Source organism: Hemitrygon akajei, chromosome 26 (genome assembly GCF_048418815.1).
Source record: "Hemitrygon akajei chromosome 26, sHemAka1.3, whole genome shotgun sequence".
Classification (NCBI taxonomy): Eukaryota; Metazoa; Chordata; class Chondrichthyes; order Myliobatiformes; family Dasyatidae; genus Hemitrygon; species Hemitrygon akajei.
This window is the reverse complement of record NC_133149.1, coordinates 14,378,626-14,399,590: the sequence shown is the minus strand read 5'-3', so window position 1 is coordinate 14,399,590 and position 20,965 is coordinate 14,378,626. Positions and strand designations below refer to the sequence as shown.

Sequence of the window (20,965 nt, the reverse complement as noted above, 5' to 3'; positions counted from 1 at the left end):
GTATATCACAAAGATAAAGAAGTATTCTAAAAGCAGGATGACAGAACTGTGGCTGACAAGGTAAATCAAAGCCAACATAAGCCTAAGAGAGGGCATATGATAGAGCAAAACTTAGTAAAAAGTTAGAGGTTTGGGAATATTTTAAAAACCAACACAAGGCAACAGAAAAAGCCAGAAGGAGGGAAAAGATGAAATATGAATTTAAGTAAGCCAATAATATCGAAGAGGACCAAAAGTTTTTTCAAATAGCTGAAGAGAAAAAGAGAGGTGAGAATAGCTAATCAGACTGCTGGAAAATGACTCTGGAGAGGTCGTAATGGGAGACAAGGAAATGGTGGAGAAACCAAAGAAGTATTTTACATTGGTCTTCACTGTGGAAGACACTAGCAGTATGCCAGATATTCGAGTGTGTCAAGGGGCAGAAGTGAGGCACTGGTGAGGCCTCATTTGGGAGTACTGTGAATAGTTTTGAGGTCCCTTGTCTAAGAAACGATGTGCTGACATTGGCCCCCATAACTATTTTCACGTTTTACTATCTCATTTATTAATCCACTGAAGTAGGGGTTTTGGAGCTAATCTACAAAATATTGTGCATCATGTCAAATCAAAAGGAAAATTCAAAAACCTGTCAACAGTTTACTAAAAATTAAAAACCAAAATTGTGAGACTGAAGAAGTATTCATCCCCTTTGTAATTACTAGGCTAACTTTCCTCAGATGCAATATTACCTTACCAACTCACCTCACCCATTTTATTGAGGACCATCTGTTTTCAACAAATTCATAAGAATAAATACCCACTGTCTCTCTAACAACAGTATGGTAGATTTTCAGCTGACCAAACCAAAATGAAGACAAAAGAGCATTCAAGACAAGTCAGGGAAATGATAATTGAGAAGCACAGTCTGGGAAAGGGTGCAAGACTGTCTCAAAGGTAGTGAGCATACCTCAGAGCTTAGTACAGTCCGTCATGTAAAAGTGGAAAAAATATGAAACCTTGACCACATTGCCTAGGTCAGGCAACCCCTCTAAACTTAATTGCTGGAGAAGAATGACACTTGTAAGAGAGGCTACTGTGCCACCAGTCACTCTGAGTGAGCTGCAGAAGTCAGTGGCTGCAACTGGACATGAAGTTCATGGCTCCACAGTTTCTGAGGCTATGGAAGAGTGGCAAGGAAGAAGACCTGGCTATTAAAAAATAATATATCCTTTCCTGTAAAGACTTTGTAAAGCAGCACGTAGAAGATGCTGTAAAGATGTGGAAGAAGGTCTTGTGGTCGAATGAGACTAAAGTGGAACTTTCTGGCCTCAGCACTAAGCAGTGCATGTGGTGTACAGTAAATCTATTATTGCGCATCAGCTAGGTAACACCATTCCTACTGTAAAGTATAGTGGAGGTAGCGTCATGCTGTGGGGTTTCTTTTCAGCAGCAGGGTCTAGAAATCTATTCAGGATTGATGGGGAGATGAATGCTGCTAAATACAGAGCGATCGTGCATAAAAACCTGCTAACCTCTGCCAGAAAGCTTAACCTGGAGAGGAAGTTCATCTTTCAGCAGGACAACAACCCAAAGCATGATGCCAGAGCAACCATGGAGTGGCTTCAGATGAAGAAAATGGAAGTCCTTGAGTTGCCCAGTCAGAGTCCTGACCTTAACCTGATTAAACATCTCTGGCAAGACCTCAAAATTGTTGTCCACCACTGCTCCTCAACTGACCTGGCACAGCTTGAGCAATTTTAAGGAGAAATGGGCAGATCTTGCTCTATTACACTGTGCAAAACTAATAGAGACTTAAAGGTTACTTGCTGTAATAGCACGAGAGGGGTTCAACTAAGTACTGAGCAAAAAGGGATGAATACTTTTGACCTGCTGACATTTTAGTTTTTGAATTTTTAGTTTGTCATGATTTACAATTTTCTGTTATTTGGGCAGTACTGTGAAAAGAGCATGTGATTCATAAATAGAAGCTCAGTTAAATTGATCAAAATCCCTGTTTGTACTTCATTTATGGGAAAGGATTGGGGCTGAATAGTTTTTCAATGCACTGTATATGATAAGAAATGTTCATGTTCTCAACCTCAAAGCTTGAGTGTTGACTTCCCCATCTAAATAGAGTTTTGGATAAAGATGAACATGTAAGGTATGTATTTGCTGAACTTGAATGGAATGTGTACCAGTTGGGACTGTCAAACAGCAACCTTTCCAAATCATTTTCCCTTCCTGTATCCCAGCTGTGTTGAATTTGAACATCATGTTGAATTTACAACCTGTTACTTTGGTCTGTCTGGCTCACCAACTCACTGTACGACTTCAGAGTAGACAAAAGCACAATTTAATGCTGACCAACTAGAGTATATCAACATTTCATGTTAACTGCCTGTTTTCCTCACCTAATGTTCTGGAGTATTACGACAGATATATGTGGACATCTATTTTATTCCATTTTTTATTTCTTGTTCTTTTCATTGTTTGATTTCTTTTAACTTTGCTGCTAGACACAGTGCCGGACTCATTGCCAGGAACTAAAAAAGGTTGGTTTAAAACTGTCCAAAGTGTTACCACTTGCATCCATTCTTCCTCCTCTTCATCTTCCCACGTGTTCCATCTGAACACCCTGCCACCATCCTCCCAGTTGCATATCATTTGTGTGTTCTTACAAAGTTTAGTATTTTTGCTTCATTCCCAGACATCAGTGACTTGCATGGCATTCTGGTGTATGCTGCTTTGTGGATGCTGTGTGAGTAAAGTGTGAATGAAGGATTGAAGAAAGGTACTTGGAATTTTATTTGGATCTGTGAAAAGTTGTAATTTTGAAAATCACAGAAAATAGATGGTGAATGTAAACAGTTTAGTTAGTGCACCAGTAATTAAACTTGCATTGGAGCATTTTTTTGAAATTAGACTTTTCTTTTTATTCTTTATAGAGCATAATAATCTCTGAACATTGAGGTAATTGCTGATTGTTCACTGGAGAAATAGAACACCAAAAACTAGGTCCAGATGGCTGAAAATCACTTTAAGACTGTCCGCTTTGTATGTCCGTCACCCTGACCCTTTGGTTTCATTCTTGACTAATACTCTTGGAATATTAACACCAATATCAAATTGGGTTACAATCTGATTCACTTCTTCTGCAGCTGTCTGACATGGAACAAATGAGTGCTCAGGCAGATCCTGATATTTGTTCGAAGATTCAGGTTGCATTACTTGCAAGGGAGATAATTATTTAATTGTTATTAAATTGACAGAGGGTCTCTCCAGATTAAGTAAGAGCATTATAATCATGTTTTAGAGCTGGGTTTTAGAATCCGATGAACCTGCTGTGACAGATGATGTACGAAACAAAGAAAATATAAAAGCATAGTCAGTGGATCTTGGGGACTAAATTGGCAATCTGTAGTGGAGTCAGAGGCCTTATATAAATTCCCCATCTGTGTTCATTGTAGAGAAGGACATTGTAGATGGAGATGTTAGGTGCCACAATAGTAGATAATTCCTCAGGGCCTGATAAAGTGTATCCCAGGCTGTTGTGGGAAGGATGGGAGAGACTGCTGGGGCTCATAACAGGGATATTCAGATATTCTCTGGCCAAGGTGAGTTCCAGTTAACCAGAGATCTACAATGTGTTACCTTTATTCAAGAAAGGCAGCAGGGGAAAGACAGTTAATTCCGGGCTGGTGAAACTCATATAAATGGTCAGAAAGTTATTGGAAAATTGTTTTAAAAGGCGGGATTAATCAGGACTTTGAGAAGATGGAATTAATCAAGAATAGTAAGCTATTTGTCAAGAGGATATTCTAATTGACTGTGTTTGATATAGTTAAGCCTTTGACAAGATAATGTGGAAGAATAGATTCTTAGAGAAGTACAGCACAAACACAGGCCCTTTGGCCCACGTAGTCTGTGCTGAACCATTTAAACTGCCTACTCCCATCAATCTGCACCAGGATATATAGGCCTCTATAGCCTTGCCATCCATGTACCTATCCAAACTTTTCTTACACTTTGAAATTGAATTTCATGCACTGCTTGCGCTGGCAGCTCGTTCCATACACTGACAGTCCTCTGAGTGAGGAAGTTTCTCCTCGTGTTCCCCTTGAACTTTTCACCTTTCACCATTAGCCCATGATCTTTAGTTATAGTCCCACCCAACTTCAGTGGGAAAAGCTTGCTTGCATGCTTGCATTTACAGTACCCCTCATAATTTTGAATATGTCTATCAAATCTTCTCTTAATCTTCTACACTCCAAGGAATAAAGTCCCACCCTTTCAATCTTTCCATATAACTCGGGTCTTCCAGTCCTGGCAACATCCTTGTAAATTTTATCTGTACTCTTTCAACCTTGTTTACATCTTTCCTGTAGGTTGGTGATCAAAACTGCACACAGTACTCCAGATTAGGCCTCACCAACATCTTGTACAACTATAACTTCCCATCTCCTGTGCTCAGTACTTTGATTTGTGAAGGCTAATGTGCCAAAAGCTTTCTTTACAACCCTATCAACCTATGACACCACTTCCAACATATTATGGACCTGTATTCCCAGATCCATTTGTTCTACCACACTCCTCAGTGGCCATCCTACCCTGATTGGTCCTACTGAGGTGCAACACCTTGCACTTGTCTGCATTAAATTCCATCTGCCATTTTCAGCCCATTTTTCCAGCTGATCTAGATCCCGTTGCAAGCCATGATAGTCTTCCTCATTGTCCACTACACCCCCAAACTTGGTGTCATCCGCAAATTTGTTGAGTGACTGAACCTTCTTGACCAACCTACCATGGGGGACCTAGTCAAATGCCTTGTCCATATCGACTACATCCACTGCCTTGCCTTCAGCAACTTTCCTAGTAACTTCCTTGAAAAACTCTTAAGTTAGTTAGACATGACCAGCTACGCATAAAGCCGTGCTGACTATCCTTAATCAGTCCCAAATACTTATATATCCGGTCCCTTAGAATACCTTCCAATAACTTTCCCACTACTGATGTCAGGCTCATGGCATCATTTTATTTCCTGGTTTATTCTTAGAGCCTTTCTTCAACAGTGGAACAGCCTTGGCTATCCTCTAATTCTTCCCAGTACCTCTCCTGTCGCTAAGGATAATCTAAATATCTCTGCTAGGGCTCTGGCAATTTCTGCACTTGCCACCCTAATTTGCCTGAAGACAGCAAACACCTCCTCAGTAATCTGTAGAGTCTATGAAGATGATACCATTTTGCCTCACTTCTATAGACTCTGTGTCTGTCTCCGAAGTATATGCAGATACAAAAAATTCATTTAAGATCTCCTCCATCTCTTTTGACTCCACACATGATTTACCATTCTGATCTTCCAGAGGACCAATTTTGTCCAAATAATTCAAAGTTCCCTGGGATCTGGAGAAATTTGACAAAATGGATCCAATATTAATTTGTTGATAGGGGCAGAGGACAATGGTTAAGGATTTTTGTGTTTGGAAGCCTGTGACCATCTCTGTACCACAGGGGATCACTGATAAGACGCCTGTTGGTTATTCACGGTTATGATCTCCATATGCACATTTGAAGTCTGATCGGTAGATTGCATAAAGTTGGTGGTGCACTTGATAATGAAGATGATGGTATTCAGCTCCAGAGTTATTATGGTATGGGCAGAACAGTTGTAGATCAAACTTAATCCTAATAAAATGTGAGGTATTACATTTTAGGAGCACATAGTGCTAGGATACACAAAATGAATTTTAGGCCTGAGGAAGTGGCAAACAGATGGATCTTGGTGTAAAAGTCTAAGCATCCCCAAAGGTAGCGGCATGGATGGATGAGGTGGCTAAGAAGACATAAAGAATATTTGTATTCATTGGCCAAGCATTGAACATTAGAGCATGGAAGTTTGGTACAACAAAATAGAGCATCAGTTAGGCCACAACATGTGCTACTATGTGCTGTTCTGGTTGTCACACAGTAGGAAATGACTGAGAGACTGGACAGGCTAAGTTTATTTTCCTTGAAGCAAGGAAGGCTGAGAGGGAGTCTGATTAAGGTATCCATGTTAACGAGGAGCATAAATAGATGTAGATATTTAGACAGTTTTCCCCCACAGCAGAGGTGCCTATAACCTAAGGGGTTTAAGGGGTGGAATAACATATTTAGAGGTAATTTAGGAAGTTTTCTTTTTACCCACAGAATGCCATGGGTCATAAATATAACATGGAAACAACTTGCACCGACAGGCAACCACCCACTAACACTAATTAAAATAAAAATAACATTCTTTCCTTTTTCCTACCATTCACCTGCCCAGTTGGAGCAGTTGGGGTTGGGAGGGGAAACAGACAAGCTCCACACAGACAACTTTTGAGGACGGGATTGAACCCTAATTCTGGTGCTGTGAGGCAGCAGCTCTGTAGTTGTGCCATTTTTTTTCCACCCGGATGTTTAAAGTATGGAACACACTGCCTGAGGGATTGTGGAGGTCAGCAGTCTCGCAGTACTTCAGAAATATTTACTTGGGTACATGGTGCTCAGGAGCAACTTTTTCTGCGTTGTTTGATTCCAGATGCATCGGTATTCCAGTTCACTGCACAGTTAGTCAATCAGTAAAGTTCAATGCCACTTCAGCTCTGGGTAACCCTGTCATCTCACAGGGAGAGTGCTCCTGGGTGAACATTTGGTAGAAGCTTGCTATTCCTCCATACTTTGTACCAATTGAATTATGTTTCAACACATGCTTATCCCAAAGCTTTAGCCTTGATAACCTATTGCTAAAATTCCTGGACTGTGGAAACCATGGGATGCTTCCTTCGGAAATGCAGTATTTGGAAATCAGTCAATGTAAAGTAGTGTTCCTTCTGGTATATATAAAAGAAAAACAGCAGGAACTCAGTGCTTTAAGCAGCATATCTGGAGGCAAGTGGAGAGTTGACATTTCAAATCGTGACCGTGCATCACAACTGAGAGTATAGAGGGAAGGTGGCTAGTATAAAAGGTTTAGAGAGACTGTAAGATGGGGGCTGGTAGGTGATAGATGGAACCCGGTGAAGTGGGATAATGGGAAGTTGGGCAGGGTTAGAAACAGAGGCTGTTGGGTGTTAAATGAAAACAGCTGTGAAAAAAGAAAACGGTGAACAGGGGGAGGCTGGTTGGAGGAGGGGAGGGGGAAAGTAGAGACAGGAGCTGAGAAGTGATGTGAAACCAAATAAAGGAGGGATGATGGCCGATGGAACCAGATAGGGAATGGAAAAGGGAGGGTAAGCAATGGAAGAAGAAACAGACGTGGATATAGAAGTTGGGATGGTATCTTGCTGGTGAGGCTACATTTGGAATGTTGGGTTTCATTATGGTCACCTTGCTTTACCATTAAGATGGAAAGAATGCAGGGGAAATTTACAAGGATGTTGCCAGGACATGAGGAACTGAGTAATGGAAAGAGGCTGAGCAGGTTGAGACTTCTATTATTGAAGTGTCGGAGAGTGAGGGGTGATCTTATAGGAAATATGTAAAATCATGATTAGCATAAACGGGTGAATGCACGCAGTCTTCTTCCCAGGGTTGGGGAATCAAGAACAAGAAGACATAAGTTTAAGGAGAGAGGGGAGAAATTTCATAGGAGCTTGAGGGGTAACATTTCCCACACAAAGTGGTCAGTACACTGGATTCTGATTAATTGAGACACAACAGGGCCAGTATATTTTGGCCCAATTAAGTGGCTGCCACAATTAGCAAAAGTTTCATGGAAATTGTTAAAAAGATATTAAAAGAAAAGACAAACTACTGTTTAACTGAGTAACAAATTGTGTAGTTAAATGAAATACAGAACTAATTAGAACCCCACCAATGCGACTACAGTGGTATAAAACTGTTTAGTTCCTAATAGTTATCGACGTAGGAATACATCCAGTGAACGCTGCTGTGTTCTTTTGATTGACTGCAAATGAACAAAATCAGCGCAGACATCTAGTGCAGATAATGAACTGCCTTCATACAATGCTTTTCATTATAGTATCAGCCAAATCTTCATTTTCATTGTAACATTCAAGATGCTTGTCGCAACCTTCAAATTCTTTGTCGTTCCTATCTTGTCAAAGCATTGAAATAATTTCTGTTTCACTCCTGTCCGTTTCTCCAAGTGTGAATGCTTGAAACTGCAGTGAGCAAAATAGTTCTGGATTATCTTATTTGTTATTTTTCGTCAACTATCAGTGAAAAAAATCACAGCTTTTTGAACTGAAACATATGCAATTGATGCTATTTAAAAACTGTTCGCTCTAAGCATGGTGTAGTGTCTAATAGCCACATAAGTGCATGTAATTGATGCTAGTTAGAAACTGTTCTGCAACGGTCTACTGTCCCAATTCAGCGGCATTGAATCTTAAATGAAGGGAATTCCTGCTATTTTCTCGATTAATTTTTGTTCTTTCAGAGTTGTCCCAAATAACCAGTTGCCCTAATTAACCAATAGTCCAATTAGGCAGAAGCCACTGCATATGGAACAAGCTGCCAAAGGAAGTGCTTGAGATCGGCACATTAAGAACATTTAAAATGTATTTCGACAGGTCCATAGATGGGAAAGGTTTAGGGGGATATGTGCCAAATGTGTGTAAATGGGACTGGATGGGAATCTTGGTTGGCATGGACCACTTGGGCTGAGGGCCTCCCTCATGCTGTATAAGTGACTGTGTAAGTGGGTGATGGGCATATCGAAATGGAAAGGTAAACAAAGAGAGAGCAGAGAAAGGTGGATTGGTAGCAGTAGAAAAGGAACATGGTAGGAGTGGGGGTTCTTTCAAGCAAGGACTCGACACTGTTTTGCGAAGCAACTGTGCTCTGTCCACAAGACCATCTTTAGCTTCCAGTTACGTGTCACTTTGACTCCCTTGCCTGTTTCCACAATAGCCTGTCTATCCTCAGCCTTCACAACTGATGTGGTAAAACCAAGTACATACTGAAAGAACGTTTACATCTAGCCACTTATTTTGGTGTAATGGTTGGAATTTAAAGCTTAGTAGGAGGACAAGTGATTTTTGGCACTTTGATCTGTGAACTTCAATTACATTTCTTGGCCATGCACCAAATTTGATAATTTTTTTTCAATTATTTCAATTGATTCCAGCCTTGAAAGTCTGTTAGATGAGAGTCCTCATTCTGTGCCCATTGTTAACCATCCACAGATGGGCAGATCAGCATAGGAGTGGAATGGACAGGATTTTTCTCAACATCACTGTTCAGGCTTTTCATATTATTAGTTGTTCTTGGATCTGATTATAGATTAGTTTGTTGACTTACCAATTGTCTGTTGGCAAATTTACATAGTACATAGAACTGTATGGTGCAGGAACAGGCCCCTTTCTACAAAATACCTGCAATGAACAAGATGCCAAATTAAGATGATTCTCTTATGTCTTTACATGATTTATCTCCTTCCATTCTCTGCATATTCATTGTCAATGACCACTGTGGTATCTGCTACCACCACTTGTCTCAGCAGCCTGTTCCAGGTACCTACTGCTTTGTGTAAGATTAAAAACTTTCTCCATCTCATCTTAAATGCTTATTGTCTAGTATTTGCCATTCCTACCATGGAAGAAAGATTATGACTGTCTACATTGTCTGTGCCTCTCATAATCTTCTATTGGGTCTTCACAGATCAATTCTTGTAGCATTTCATAATATAGTTATGTTAACTATGAAACATTTTTAAGTGCAAGTATCCAAAGCTGATAGATATTGACTGAGATGAATGTTGTCTCAGGCACCATCTGACTCAAATTTATAAATGTATATTAAAACTCCATTTTATGGCTGCTTTTGAGAAATACTGTTTAGTTTTCTTTTGTATTTAGCCTGTGCACATATAATAAGACTATTTGTAATCTGAACAGGTTCTGGAATGATTGACCCTGATGGCCTGGCACCTGATGAAAATGCAGTTGGCAACAATAAGAACATCATCAATGAGAATGTGGTATGGAGCAAATCCATTAAAATATGCTGTCTGGTTCTTATGAGCTTGAATTTTTTTAAAGAAATAGATGAGCTAATGTGTGTGAACAAACAAACAAATACAGATACTGGAAATATGAAATAAAAACTGAAAATGTTGGAAAAACTTAGGCAGTTGGCAGCATCTGTGGAAAGAAACAAAGCGTTAATATTTCGGGTTGAAGACCTTTGGTCAGAATTAAGGAAAAAATAAAACAATTTTGTTTTCTGCTGCAAAGAAGGTGGGAAGCAGGGAATTGAGCAAGTATCTCCAAAGGGTTCAAAGTGGTTCAGTTTAATATCAAAGAATATATACAGTATAAAGCCTGAAAATCTTACTTTTCACAGAGACATCCACAAAACGAGAAACCCCAAAAAATGAACGATTGTGTCATTAGAATCCCAAAGCCCTCCCCCTATACACAAGCAGCAGCAAAAGCATTGACCCTTCCCCCTCCCCCCATGCACCAGTAGAGGTTCCCCACCACCACCACCATGTGAACAATAGCAAAAACACCCAAAGGGATCTTAATCTGGAGTCCATCAAAAACTACAGTCCATAACCTAGCACTTTGCTGACTCAGACAGGCTCTCTCTCCCCAGCAGGGAAGAGAGAGAGGTCACTTCTGTGAACAATGAGAGCAGGAGACCAGAAGCTCCCTGTCCCAATGTTACAATCTTCCACATTGCTTCTCCAAGCCCAAGAAGTTGATAGTTTCCTGATCAGTCAGGGCATCAAAGGATATGGCGAGTTGGCAGATGTATCTGGGATCAGCCATGATGGAATGGCAGAGCAGATTAGATAGGCTGAATGGCCTAATTCTGCTCCTATGTCTTGTGGTCTTATGGTCACTGGGACAAATTTCTGTTGTGTATATTGGAGTACATCCATAAGCCTTCTGCTCCCCAACTCTTTCTATGCTACATTGATGACTACATTGGTGCCTGCTTCCAATGCCCATGCTTCACTCTTCAATTTTGCCTCCAACTTCCGCCCTGCCCTCAAATTTATCTGGTCCACCTCTGACACCTCTCAACTCCTTTCTTGTCCTCTCTGTCAACATCTCTGGAGACAGACTGTTTACTGATATCTTTTATAAACCTACAGACTAACAGGTATCTTGATTATACTTCTTCCCACCCTGTCACTTGTAAAAATTCTATTCCCTTTTCTCAGTTTCTTTGTCATCGCCATATCTGTTCTCAAGTTGGGGTTTTCCATTCCAGAACATAAGAGATATGTTCCTCCTGCAAAGAACGGAGTTTCCCTTCCTCTACCATTGATGCTGCCCTCACGTGCGTCTCCTTCATTTTCTGGATGTTTGCCCTCAACCAATCAACCCTTCACCATAACAGGGATGGAGTTCTCCTTGTCTTTACCTCCCTGTCACTATCTCTTTTCTGCGGGGATCGTTCTCAACATGACTTCCTTGTCCACTCGACCCTCCCCACTGATCTCCTTCCAGTCACTTACCAAGCAGGACTAATGTTACACCTACTCCTACATCTCCACCCTGACCACCTTTCAGGGTCCCAAACAGTCCTTCAAGGTGAGGCAACACTTCAACTGCAAGTCTGTCGGCATCAACTATCGTATCCCGGTGTGGCCTCCTCAACACCAGTGAGACTCAAAGTAGATTGCGTGACTGACCTTTGCTCCATCCACCGCAAAAGATGAGATTTCCCGGTGGCCACCCATTTTAAATCTATTTCCCATTTCCATTCCAACATGTTTTGCCCATATTTCTTCCACTGCCCCCTGCAGGTGGGTACACTCCAATCTGACAGCATGAACATCGATTTCTCTCATTTCTGGTAATTTCTCCCCCTCCCATTTCTCTCTTTTTCCATTCTGGCTTCTCTCTTGCCTCTTCTGCTGAGTTCCTCCAGCATATTGTGTGTGGTGCAATGAAGATTCCCTAGACTGGGGCCAAGGATGCCAGATTTGCCGTCAGAGGGGAGATTGAGTAGATTGGGCCTTTATTCTTCAGGGTTCAGAAGAATGAGTGGTGGTCTCATTGAAATATTTCTTATAGAGCTCCACATTGTGGATGCAAGAAAGAAGATTCCCGTGACTGATGAGTCCTGAGCCTAAATCACAATTAAACTCAAGTATTGACTGGGTTTTTGCATTGGGTAGCCTTATTCTTTCAATTTTCAAAGGAAGAATTAACAAAAGGGAAAATACAAAAGTCAATTGTAATTTCTGCTCCATGCTCTTATAGGTGTTCGATGAAAGATTTGATGTGAAAGAAATGATTTTCAATGCAGAACAAGTCAGTGGAGAAGAGAATGACATGGTATGGACAGTCTCCCAGAAGGTGGTTTATTTTAAATCATTTAAAAACATATCCTGGGGTTTATCTTGTGATTCCTTAAACTATACTTTTCTTACTAAACCTTTTAATGTAATCAGATAAATCTTACGCTTTATAAGCTAATAATTTCAGTACTACATACATTCCTGCCAACAACATATGTGGCTTCTAAGTAATTAATTGTAGCATTTTTTAAAAATTTAACGGCAAAACCCAGATTCTGTTCATCTTGTGTACTATTTACTTGGAATTTTATTCATCCATATATATTTGCTTTTAATGATAATTAAAAGATTTGACCCAGTGAAAAGGGCCATGGTCTTGTTATAAATGCTTGTCTTTTTTTCAGGGCACTGGGGCCACGCGTGGCAACTTCAGTTTAAGTGGCAGTGCTCTGATTGGCCTGTTAGTGATCGCAGTTGCCGTAGCCATGATAATCGTCATCAGTTTAGTGATGTTACGCAAGAAACGGTATGGCACCATCAGTCATGGCATTGTAGAGGTGAGTACGTTAAATGAGCTTCGATATGTTGAGATCTTTTTACTGTAATTGGAACGTTGCAGTTTATTTGCCACGCTCAATTTGTCGCTCTATTTGCTCCCACCACCGATGTCACCACTAATGTAATACACAGCTTGTAATGGTCGTCTTAGACCCCACATAAACTTCAGAAGCAGGGATACAGTAACTCGTGTTTCATTATTCAAGGTTTGCATGTGACAATTTCAGATACTGCAACTCACTGAGCACACTTTTGGATATTTATGAGGAGAGATCTATTGCTTCTTTCTTGCAAAATTAGGCAGGTGGGACTTGTGTTCTGTGTAATTGAATACCACACAGCCTGATAGAAATGCTATCAAATTCACTGGGGCTGCAGTGTGCACCATCCAGAGATTGAGAATGCTTTGAATTATACTTTAATCTTTATATCCTTTGGTTGTGTTTTGTACTTGAGTGAAGAAGCTATTGGAGAGGATTCTCAGGGATAATATTTATGAGCCCATGAAAAAGCATGGCCTAATTAGGGGCAGGGCAGATCATATGTCTTACTAGTTAGATTGATTAAGAGGTGACAAACAGGATCAACGAAGGTAGAGCAGTTAATGCTCTCTGCCTGGATCTTTGTAAGCCATTTGACAAGATCCCACAATGATAGATAGATAGATACTTTATTCATCCCCATGGGGAAATTCAACATTTTTTCCAATGTCCCATACACTTATTGTAGCAAAACTAATTACATACAATACTTAACTCAGTAAAAATATGATATGCATCTAAAATCACCCTCTCAAAAAGCATTAATAAATAGCTTTTAAAAAGTTCTTAAGTAGTTTACTTAAATACATTGAGTCCTAACCCCGGCACTTTAACATATCTTACTCCTGGCGGTTGAATTGTAAAGCTGAATGGCATTGGGGAGTATTGATCTCTTCATCCTGTCTGAGGAGCATTGCATCGATAGCAACCTGTCACTGAAACTGCTTCTCTGTCTCTGGATGGTGCTATGTAGAGGATGTTCAGAGTTTTCCATAATTGACCGTAGCCTACTCAGCGCCCTTCGCTCTGCTACCGATGTTATACTCTCCAGTACTTTGCCCACGACAGAGCCCGCCTTCCTTACCAGCTTATTAAGACGTGAGGCGTCCCTCTTCTTAATGCTGCCTCCCAACATGCAGAAGATGAAGTGACTTGGCCACTTGGAATCAGAATAGGTTTGCTCATAGAAGACAGATGGCAGGGTGGAGATGCAGTATCTCCCTACCAAGGGAGGTGAAAACACTCCTTCCCTCTGCTAGCCTGCAGGTCATCCTTGAGCAAAGTGTAGCACCTGTTTAGCCCCCCAATCAGTGTCACATGAACCCATGGAAGCAGGTGGTGGATGATCGTATGAGCAGCTGGGACATGTCACATGTCCTGATTATATGACCACCAATGCCAGGCAGATAATCTCTGAAGAGTATTGATAACACTGGGGTCACCTGTCTTGAAAAGACACTGCCCAGAAGAATGCAATGGCAAACCACTTCTGAAGAAAAACTTGCTAAGAACAATCATGGTCAAGACCATGATCACCCACGTCATATGTCACAACACATGATGGATGATAGAAGACAGGGTAGTGGTTGATGAGACATAGTCTGTTTAGAATCCCATGACTAGTGGTGGTCTGCAGGGATCTATACTGTTTGTGATGTGGTAAATGGACGGGTGGGTTAGTCAGTTTGCAGATGGTTCATAGTTTGGTGGTGTGGATAGTGTAGATACTAAAGGGTACAGTTGGATATTGATCAGTTGCAGAAATGGGAGATGGAATTTAATCTGGCCAAGTGCGAGTTGGAGCACTTAGGAGATCAAATGTAAATGGACAGTATGTAGTTAATGCCAGGACCTTTAACAGTGCTGATGTGCAGGTGGCTCTTAGGGCCCAAGTCGATAGCTCTCTAAAAGTGTCTGCATAGGGTTAATAAGGTGGTTAAAGAAAAAAGCACATGACATGCTTGAGGCATTGAGCTCAAGAGTCAGCATGGCCCAAGTGAGGAGGACTACAAAGAGATGGACATGGGAGGTGCAGGAGCATATTTGGGATTGCTTCGAGCCAGTGGACTGGACTATGTTCAAATGTTTGTTAGCAGACCTAAATGAATATGTCACAGTTGTCAGTGACTTCATTATATATGTGGATAAGTGTGTACCCATAAAAACATTGAATCTTCCTAACCAGAAAACTTCACTTACTATGATTTGTAATCAGCTGAGGGCTAGTTCTGTGGCATTTAGAGCAAAAAAGTCTAGGCTTGACTCTGGAAGGTCATTGCAAGTGTAGAGAGGCAATTTCAAACTAAACTAGAATCGCGGATGGGCACTTGACAGCAGTGACAGGATTTGCACAATATTATTCCCTTCAAGATCAGTTAGCAGATGTGGTAATGACCCATTTATGCCTTTTATGCATGCTTTTCAGGGAGAACTGTAACACACCCACACAAGTTTCCTAAAATCTCAGTCTCCAAGGCTGACATCTGGGCAATCCACCAAGAGCAGGGGTTCCCAACCTGGGGTGCCCGCAACCACAGGGGCTGCAAGATGGAATTTCAAGGGGTGTGACAAAGAGTGGCTTGTGTCCTTGAGTGACGAGTCACGAGTCATCACTCAGCCGGCTGCCAGTGTGCCTTGACAAGTGGTAGTAACGTTTGTCCCAAGCACACTCCAGTCTCCCGCTGCCCGAGTCGAGAGAGACGTAAACTCAAATACGAGGAAATCTGCAGATGCTGGAAATTCAAACAACACACACAAAATGCTGGTGGAACACAGCAGGCCAGGCAGCATCTATAGGGAGAAGCGCTGTCGACCGAGCTGAGTCCTGACGAAGGGTCTCGGCCCGAAACGTAGACAGCGCTTCTCCCTATAGATGCTGCCTGGACTGCTGTGTTCCATCAGCATTTTGTGTGTGTTGTGAGACATAAACTCACTCCAGTCTCCCATTGCCCAAGTCAGCGTTGAGGATTCTCATCAGTGTTAGCTGGGAAGTTACACTTCAGAGTTGAGGAGTCTCATCAGTGTTAGCTAGAAGGTTACATCTCAGAGTTAAAAATCATCTCATAATGCCAAAATCTTTATTCATCCCGAATCAACCATCGAGTAACGACTTCGCGTTAAAACCAAACCCACAGACAGTAGGTAAATTATTCAATTATAAAATTTTAAAAAGCCGCATTGATTAAAAAGTAGCTGAAGTCATTCATTTGTATTTTTCTCAATGCATTAAAGAAGTTTTTGAATTTCGAAGGTTTTTTCCTCTTAAAAGGTTTTTTTCTTGAATCGTCGATAATTTTGAATTGTGTTAGTTGAGGAGGTATCATGGTTAGCACCGAGGACCGTGTGATGGGAGTTCATATCTCCGGTAATCATCGGAAATAGGTGTGTAAATTCAGTAGAGAGTAGCCTAATAAGTCGCGTTGCGTCCCCGTAGCATTTCCACCTGATGATTTATCTTGGCGTAACCGCAGATAATATCATAATATATTCAAAAGCATATTTCTTGCGATACTTTGCTATAGGCGTGTCTGGTTGAGTAAAGCGGTCATCCCTGACTTAGATAGTTTTCCTCATATTAGCTCATATTTTTCTCTTTACCCTTAACCCTTCATCATGTCAAAAAGAAGGAAATGGAATGATGACTGTGTGCTTTGGTTTCACTTGCACAACAGGAAATGATGGCTTGCAAAACCCCCAATGCATTCTTTGTAGCGTTGTGTTTTCCAACTCAAATCTGAAGCCATCCAAGCTTCAAGAACACTTCAAGAACAAGCATGGCGGAGCTGACGTTGAAGGACATGATGTTGGGTCATTGAAAATCAAAAGAGCTCATTTTGATTCACAAGGAACTCTTCCAAAATTAGGTTTCGTTTCTGTTGAAAAACCATTACTTCTTGCTTCATACCAAGTGGCATATAAAGTGGCCAAATCCAAGAAGCCCCATACAATTGCAGAAGATCTCATCAAGCCATGTGCACTGAAAATGGCAACAATTATCCTGGGCAAAGAAGCAAGAAAAAAAATTTGAGCAGGTGCCCCTATCAAATAATGTCATTCACAACCGAATCAGTGATTTGAGTGAAGATATTTTGGACCAAGTCATCTCAGATGTCAGAGCCAGTCCTCTTAAAATCTCTATTCAGTTGGATGAGTCAACTGATGTCTCCAGTTGTAGTCAACTCATCACATTAGTGAGGTATGTCAATGATGGTGCTGTGAAGGAATATTTCCTGTTTTGTAAAGATCTGAAAACAAACACAACTGCAAAGGATGTGATGCAGCTGGTGAAAGACTTCTTTGCCAAACATGATTTAGATATCAAAGTCATTGGTTCTGTGTGCACTGACGGGGCACCTGCAATGCTTGGAAATAAATCTGGCTTTTCTGCATTGATGAAAAAGGAGATTCCAGACTTGCAAGTTACCCATTGTTTTCTTCATCGGCATGAGTTGGCATCAAAAATATTGCTTCCAAATTTGAAGAAAGTCCTTGATACTTGTGTGAAGATCATCAACTGGATCGGGGGCGTGCTTTGAACCATTGCATCTTCAAATCATTTTGTGAGGCTCTGGGAAGTGAGCATTCAGTTTTGCTTTTCCACACAGAAGTCCGTTGGTTGTCACGAGGACAAGCTTTAACCCGCTTCTTTGAACTGCAGAAAGAAATCAAAGTTTTCCTGGAGGAGCATGAATGTGATCTGGTTGGGGCAATGGAATCACAGGAATTCGCCCAAATGCTGGCTTACTGCTGACCAAATGCTGACATTTTTACTCGTATGAATGACCTGAGTGTTGATCTTCAAGGAAAAGGGATAAACATATTGAGGGCTTGTGAAAAGTTGAATGCCTTCAAAGAAAAGTTACATTTTTGGCGTTGAAGGATGGAAAGAGGCAGTCTCAAATTTTCCTTCACTAGAAGAGGTGGTTGATGATGCTGGATCCATAACTCCTACTGTGCGTGAAGAAATTGTGGCTCATTTGGAAATGCTGTCAGAATCGTTTGATGGATATTTTGTTGCTGGAGACCTGAAGATTTCAGAAGAATGGATCATGAATTCATATTCCTACAATTTGGAGAAGATGTCAGATGATGAAGAGCTGAAGGAAGATCTTATTGATTTGCAGACAAATCTAGCTCTTGAAATGCAATTTGAAAGCAAGACTTTGGAGGAGTTGGTGTGCAGCACTGGATATGTTCCCAAGACTTGGTGGAAAAGCACTCTGTGTCCTCATTCCATTTGCAACAACATACTTGTGTGAATCTGGATTCAGTTCTCTTTTGTCAATCAAGACAAAATCTAGGAATCGCCTGAATCCACAGGCAGACCTGCGGATCGCAGTCAGCAAGAAAGTTCCACGTTTTGACAAAATCATGTATGAGAAGCAGGAGCAAAGAAGTCATTGAATTTTATGTTCACAATTGGGATTGATTTTACTGTTTACAATTTCTTCTGAATAAATTAGAATCTAATTGCTCAATTTATATTTGCATTTTATGCACTGAGTTAAAAGCTTATTTTTTTAAGTTCAATTTGTTCACTGGCAGTATTGTATGTGGTTCAAAAATTAGAAATTAGACTTCTTCATCTTCAAATGTGATATTACTTTTGTAATTAATGCGAACATTAATCAAACATTTCCTAGAGGTGGGGCATACAAAAGGTTGGGAACCACTGATCAAGAGGGTCAAGAAAGGTGTCTGGTTCACATGGTGCACTACCTGCTCTGCTCTCTATACACATATGACTCTAGCTAAGCACAGCTCCAATGCTACAAACAAATTCACTGACTACATCACTGTTATTGGTCTAATCATGGGGTGATAAGTCGCCGTAGAGGAGAGGGACAGTTGAGTGATGCCACAACATCCACATCTCGTTCAACATCAATCAAATTGTTGACTTCAGAAAGAGGAAGGAGAATAAACATGCTCCAGTCTGCAATAGGGGATTGGCAGTGGAGGGTCAGCAGCTTTAGCATACCAGATGACCTGTCCTGAGCCAAGCATATGAATGTAATCATAGAGAAGGTGTGCTGGCATCTTTACTTTCTTAGAAGATTAAAGAGGTTCAGCATGTTACCATTCTGTGGATGTACTCTTAAAAGTATCCTGATAGGTAGGATCATGTCTGGTACAGCAGTTCGAATTTGTATATAGTCTTAATTTATTGAAGTTCAGCCTAAGACTTCAAGCTTTTTTTTTTTAGGTTGTGGAATTTTCTGGGACCATTTGTCATTTTTTTTCCAGATCTGATGGTTGATAACAAACCTATTGTTTCCTTTCATAATCTCCATCATCAGTCTTGCATGTTTTCACTGGTAGTTTTTATTGGGGCAAGTCTTGCCATGGATGCCAGACTAATTAGCTCCTTACTGTCATCATCACTTGAGCCATTAGAGGTGTCTGTTGAGTTAGTATCACTTTACAGTTCCTTGGAGTTCCCAAGGTATCACTGTTTCTGGGGAATACTCAGTGTTGGCTGCCTTTCAACATGATTGACATCATTATTGACACCGCCCAATGAAGGTCTCCCAGATTCCAAGCAGGTTTGCCTCATTTCACTTTGCAATTTTGATGAACAGAGCTTTTGAGTATGGATATAATTGCATGCTGCCTTTCAACTCCTTCCGTCAATGCAGAATTTTTTTTTTGCTAATTTATTATCTTCTTCATACTGCTCTTTCAGCATATTACCGTAGATTCCGGACTACAGAGCGCACCTGATTAAAAGCCGCTGGCTCTAATTTTAGAAATAAAATCAATTTTTTACTTGTAAAGGCCGCACCGGATTTTCGGCCGCAGGTGTCCCACGTTGTAATATGAGATATTTACACAGAAAGATATTACACGTGAGGATTTTTTAACTTTTAATTAAATCCATATGGTAACAAAAACAAATACATATTGCAAATGCTTTTTTTCGAACCGTGCCCGTAACGCGGCTACTTTTAAATATACGTTGCGTATACTTCTTTACTGAACAACATTCCAATATCTCCTAACGACTGGTAAAAAATATATATACTGCAGCCTACCAGGAAAAGTTATTGATCGCCTTTAACTTAAAAGCAGCGTTTTCGCTCCGCCGCTCTCCCCCCCCGCCATCCCGTTTATCGCAAACGGCATTTAAAAGCAGCGTTCGCTCAGATCTAATGCCGCTCCGCCGCTCGCCCCCGCCGTCCCGTTTATCGCAAACGGCATTTTTCCCACAAGACGCGGCGAAACCGGGTGTGACGTCATAGCATCCCGCGATGTAGTACAGAAAACAAATATAGTTAAAACTCTTATAACTTTAACTAGAAAATGAATTACTAAGCGAAAATATTATAAACTAAATAACTGCCATAAAGGCAGCACAATGCTTTTCTTCGAGTGTTTTCCATGTTGATGAGGGTGAGTACAAATGACTGATTTACAATAATTTAATTGTGAAAGTGCGCTTGATTTATCGTACAATTTCATTGGACCTCTGTGAACTACTCATCAATTTTATTGGTCTACTGTTACGAGGCAAAATGTTTACGAGGCGGCATGAAAAAAAATCATGTATTAGCCGCTCTGGATTAAAGGCCGCAGAGTTCAAAGCTGTTCAAAATGTGGGAAAAAAGTAGCGGCTTAAAATCCGGAATCTACGGTATATATTTTCCCCTTTTTCATCTAATTGGTCAGTCAAATCACCTACTTGCTGGTGCAGTTCACAGGCTTGATTCTCTAAATCAGCGTGTTCGCATTTCAAAGCATCTATCAACTTGCAACTCAATACATTCGTGCCTTCGTAGCTCTGTTAAGGTCACTGGCGTCCAAGCTGGTTTTTTTAAGTTCCTGATCACATATTTTTGATCTTCCGACATATCACTTCAATTCAATCTTAAATATTTATTGTTTGTTATTTACTCTGCAAGTTTTTCTTTCCAAGTTCTCTTTACCTTGTGGTTTCCATTGCTTTGGTTTCAATTCATTGATTATCTTGACTCTCATACTCACATACTGTTTTGTGACCTTTCTAATCAGTTGATTTATTTTTGTCATTCTCTGCCTCTACCTATATTATCTTCCCCATCTCTGCATTGCTGATGATTAATTTTAATTTAATCACTGTTTTGGACATTCCTACTATAATTTTGGATCTGTAAATTTTTGTCTG

General features: G+C 40.6%; 1 protein-coding gene across 5 annotated transcripts in view; it reads left to right on the top strand.

The window, feature by feature from the left end:
• The window catches only part of aplp2 (amyloid beta (A4) precursor-like protein 2), a 139,699-nt gene that overhangs the window by 114,571 nt on the left and 4,163 nt on the right, over positions 1 to 20,965 (top strand). For 3 of the 5 annotated variants that reach the window (XM_073029601.1, XM_073029602.1, XM_073029600.1), the window contains exons 13-16: positions 2,496 to 2,531; positions 9,861 to 9,943; positions 12,186 to 12,260; positions 12,628 to 12,780. In XM_073029601.1, coding sequence (XP_072885702.1) covers positions 2,496 to 2,531; positions 9,861 to 9,943; positions 12,186 to 12,260; positions 12,628 to 12,780 — 347 coding nt within the window. The remainder of the gene's footprint in view (positions 1 to 2,495; positions 2,532 to 9,860; positions 9,944 to 12,185; positions 12,261 to 12,627; positions 12,781 to 20,965) is intronic. The other 2 variants (XM_073029604.1, XM_073029603.1) reach the window with 1 other exon arrangement.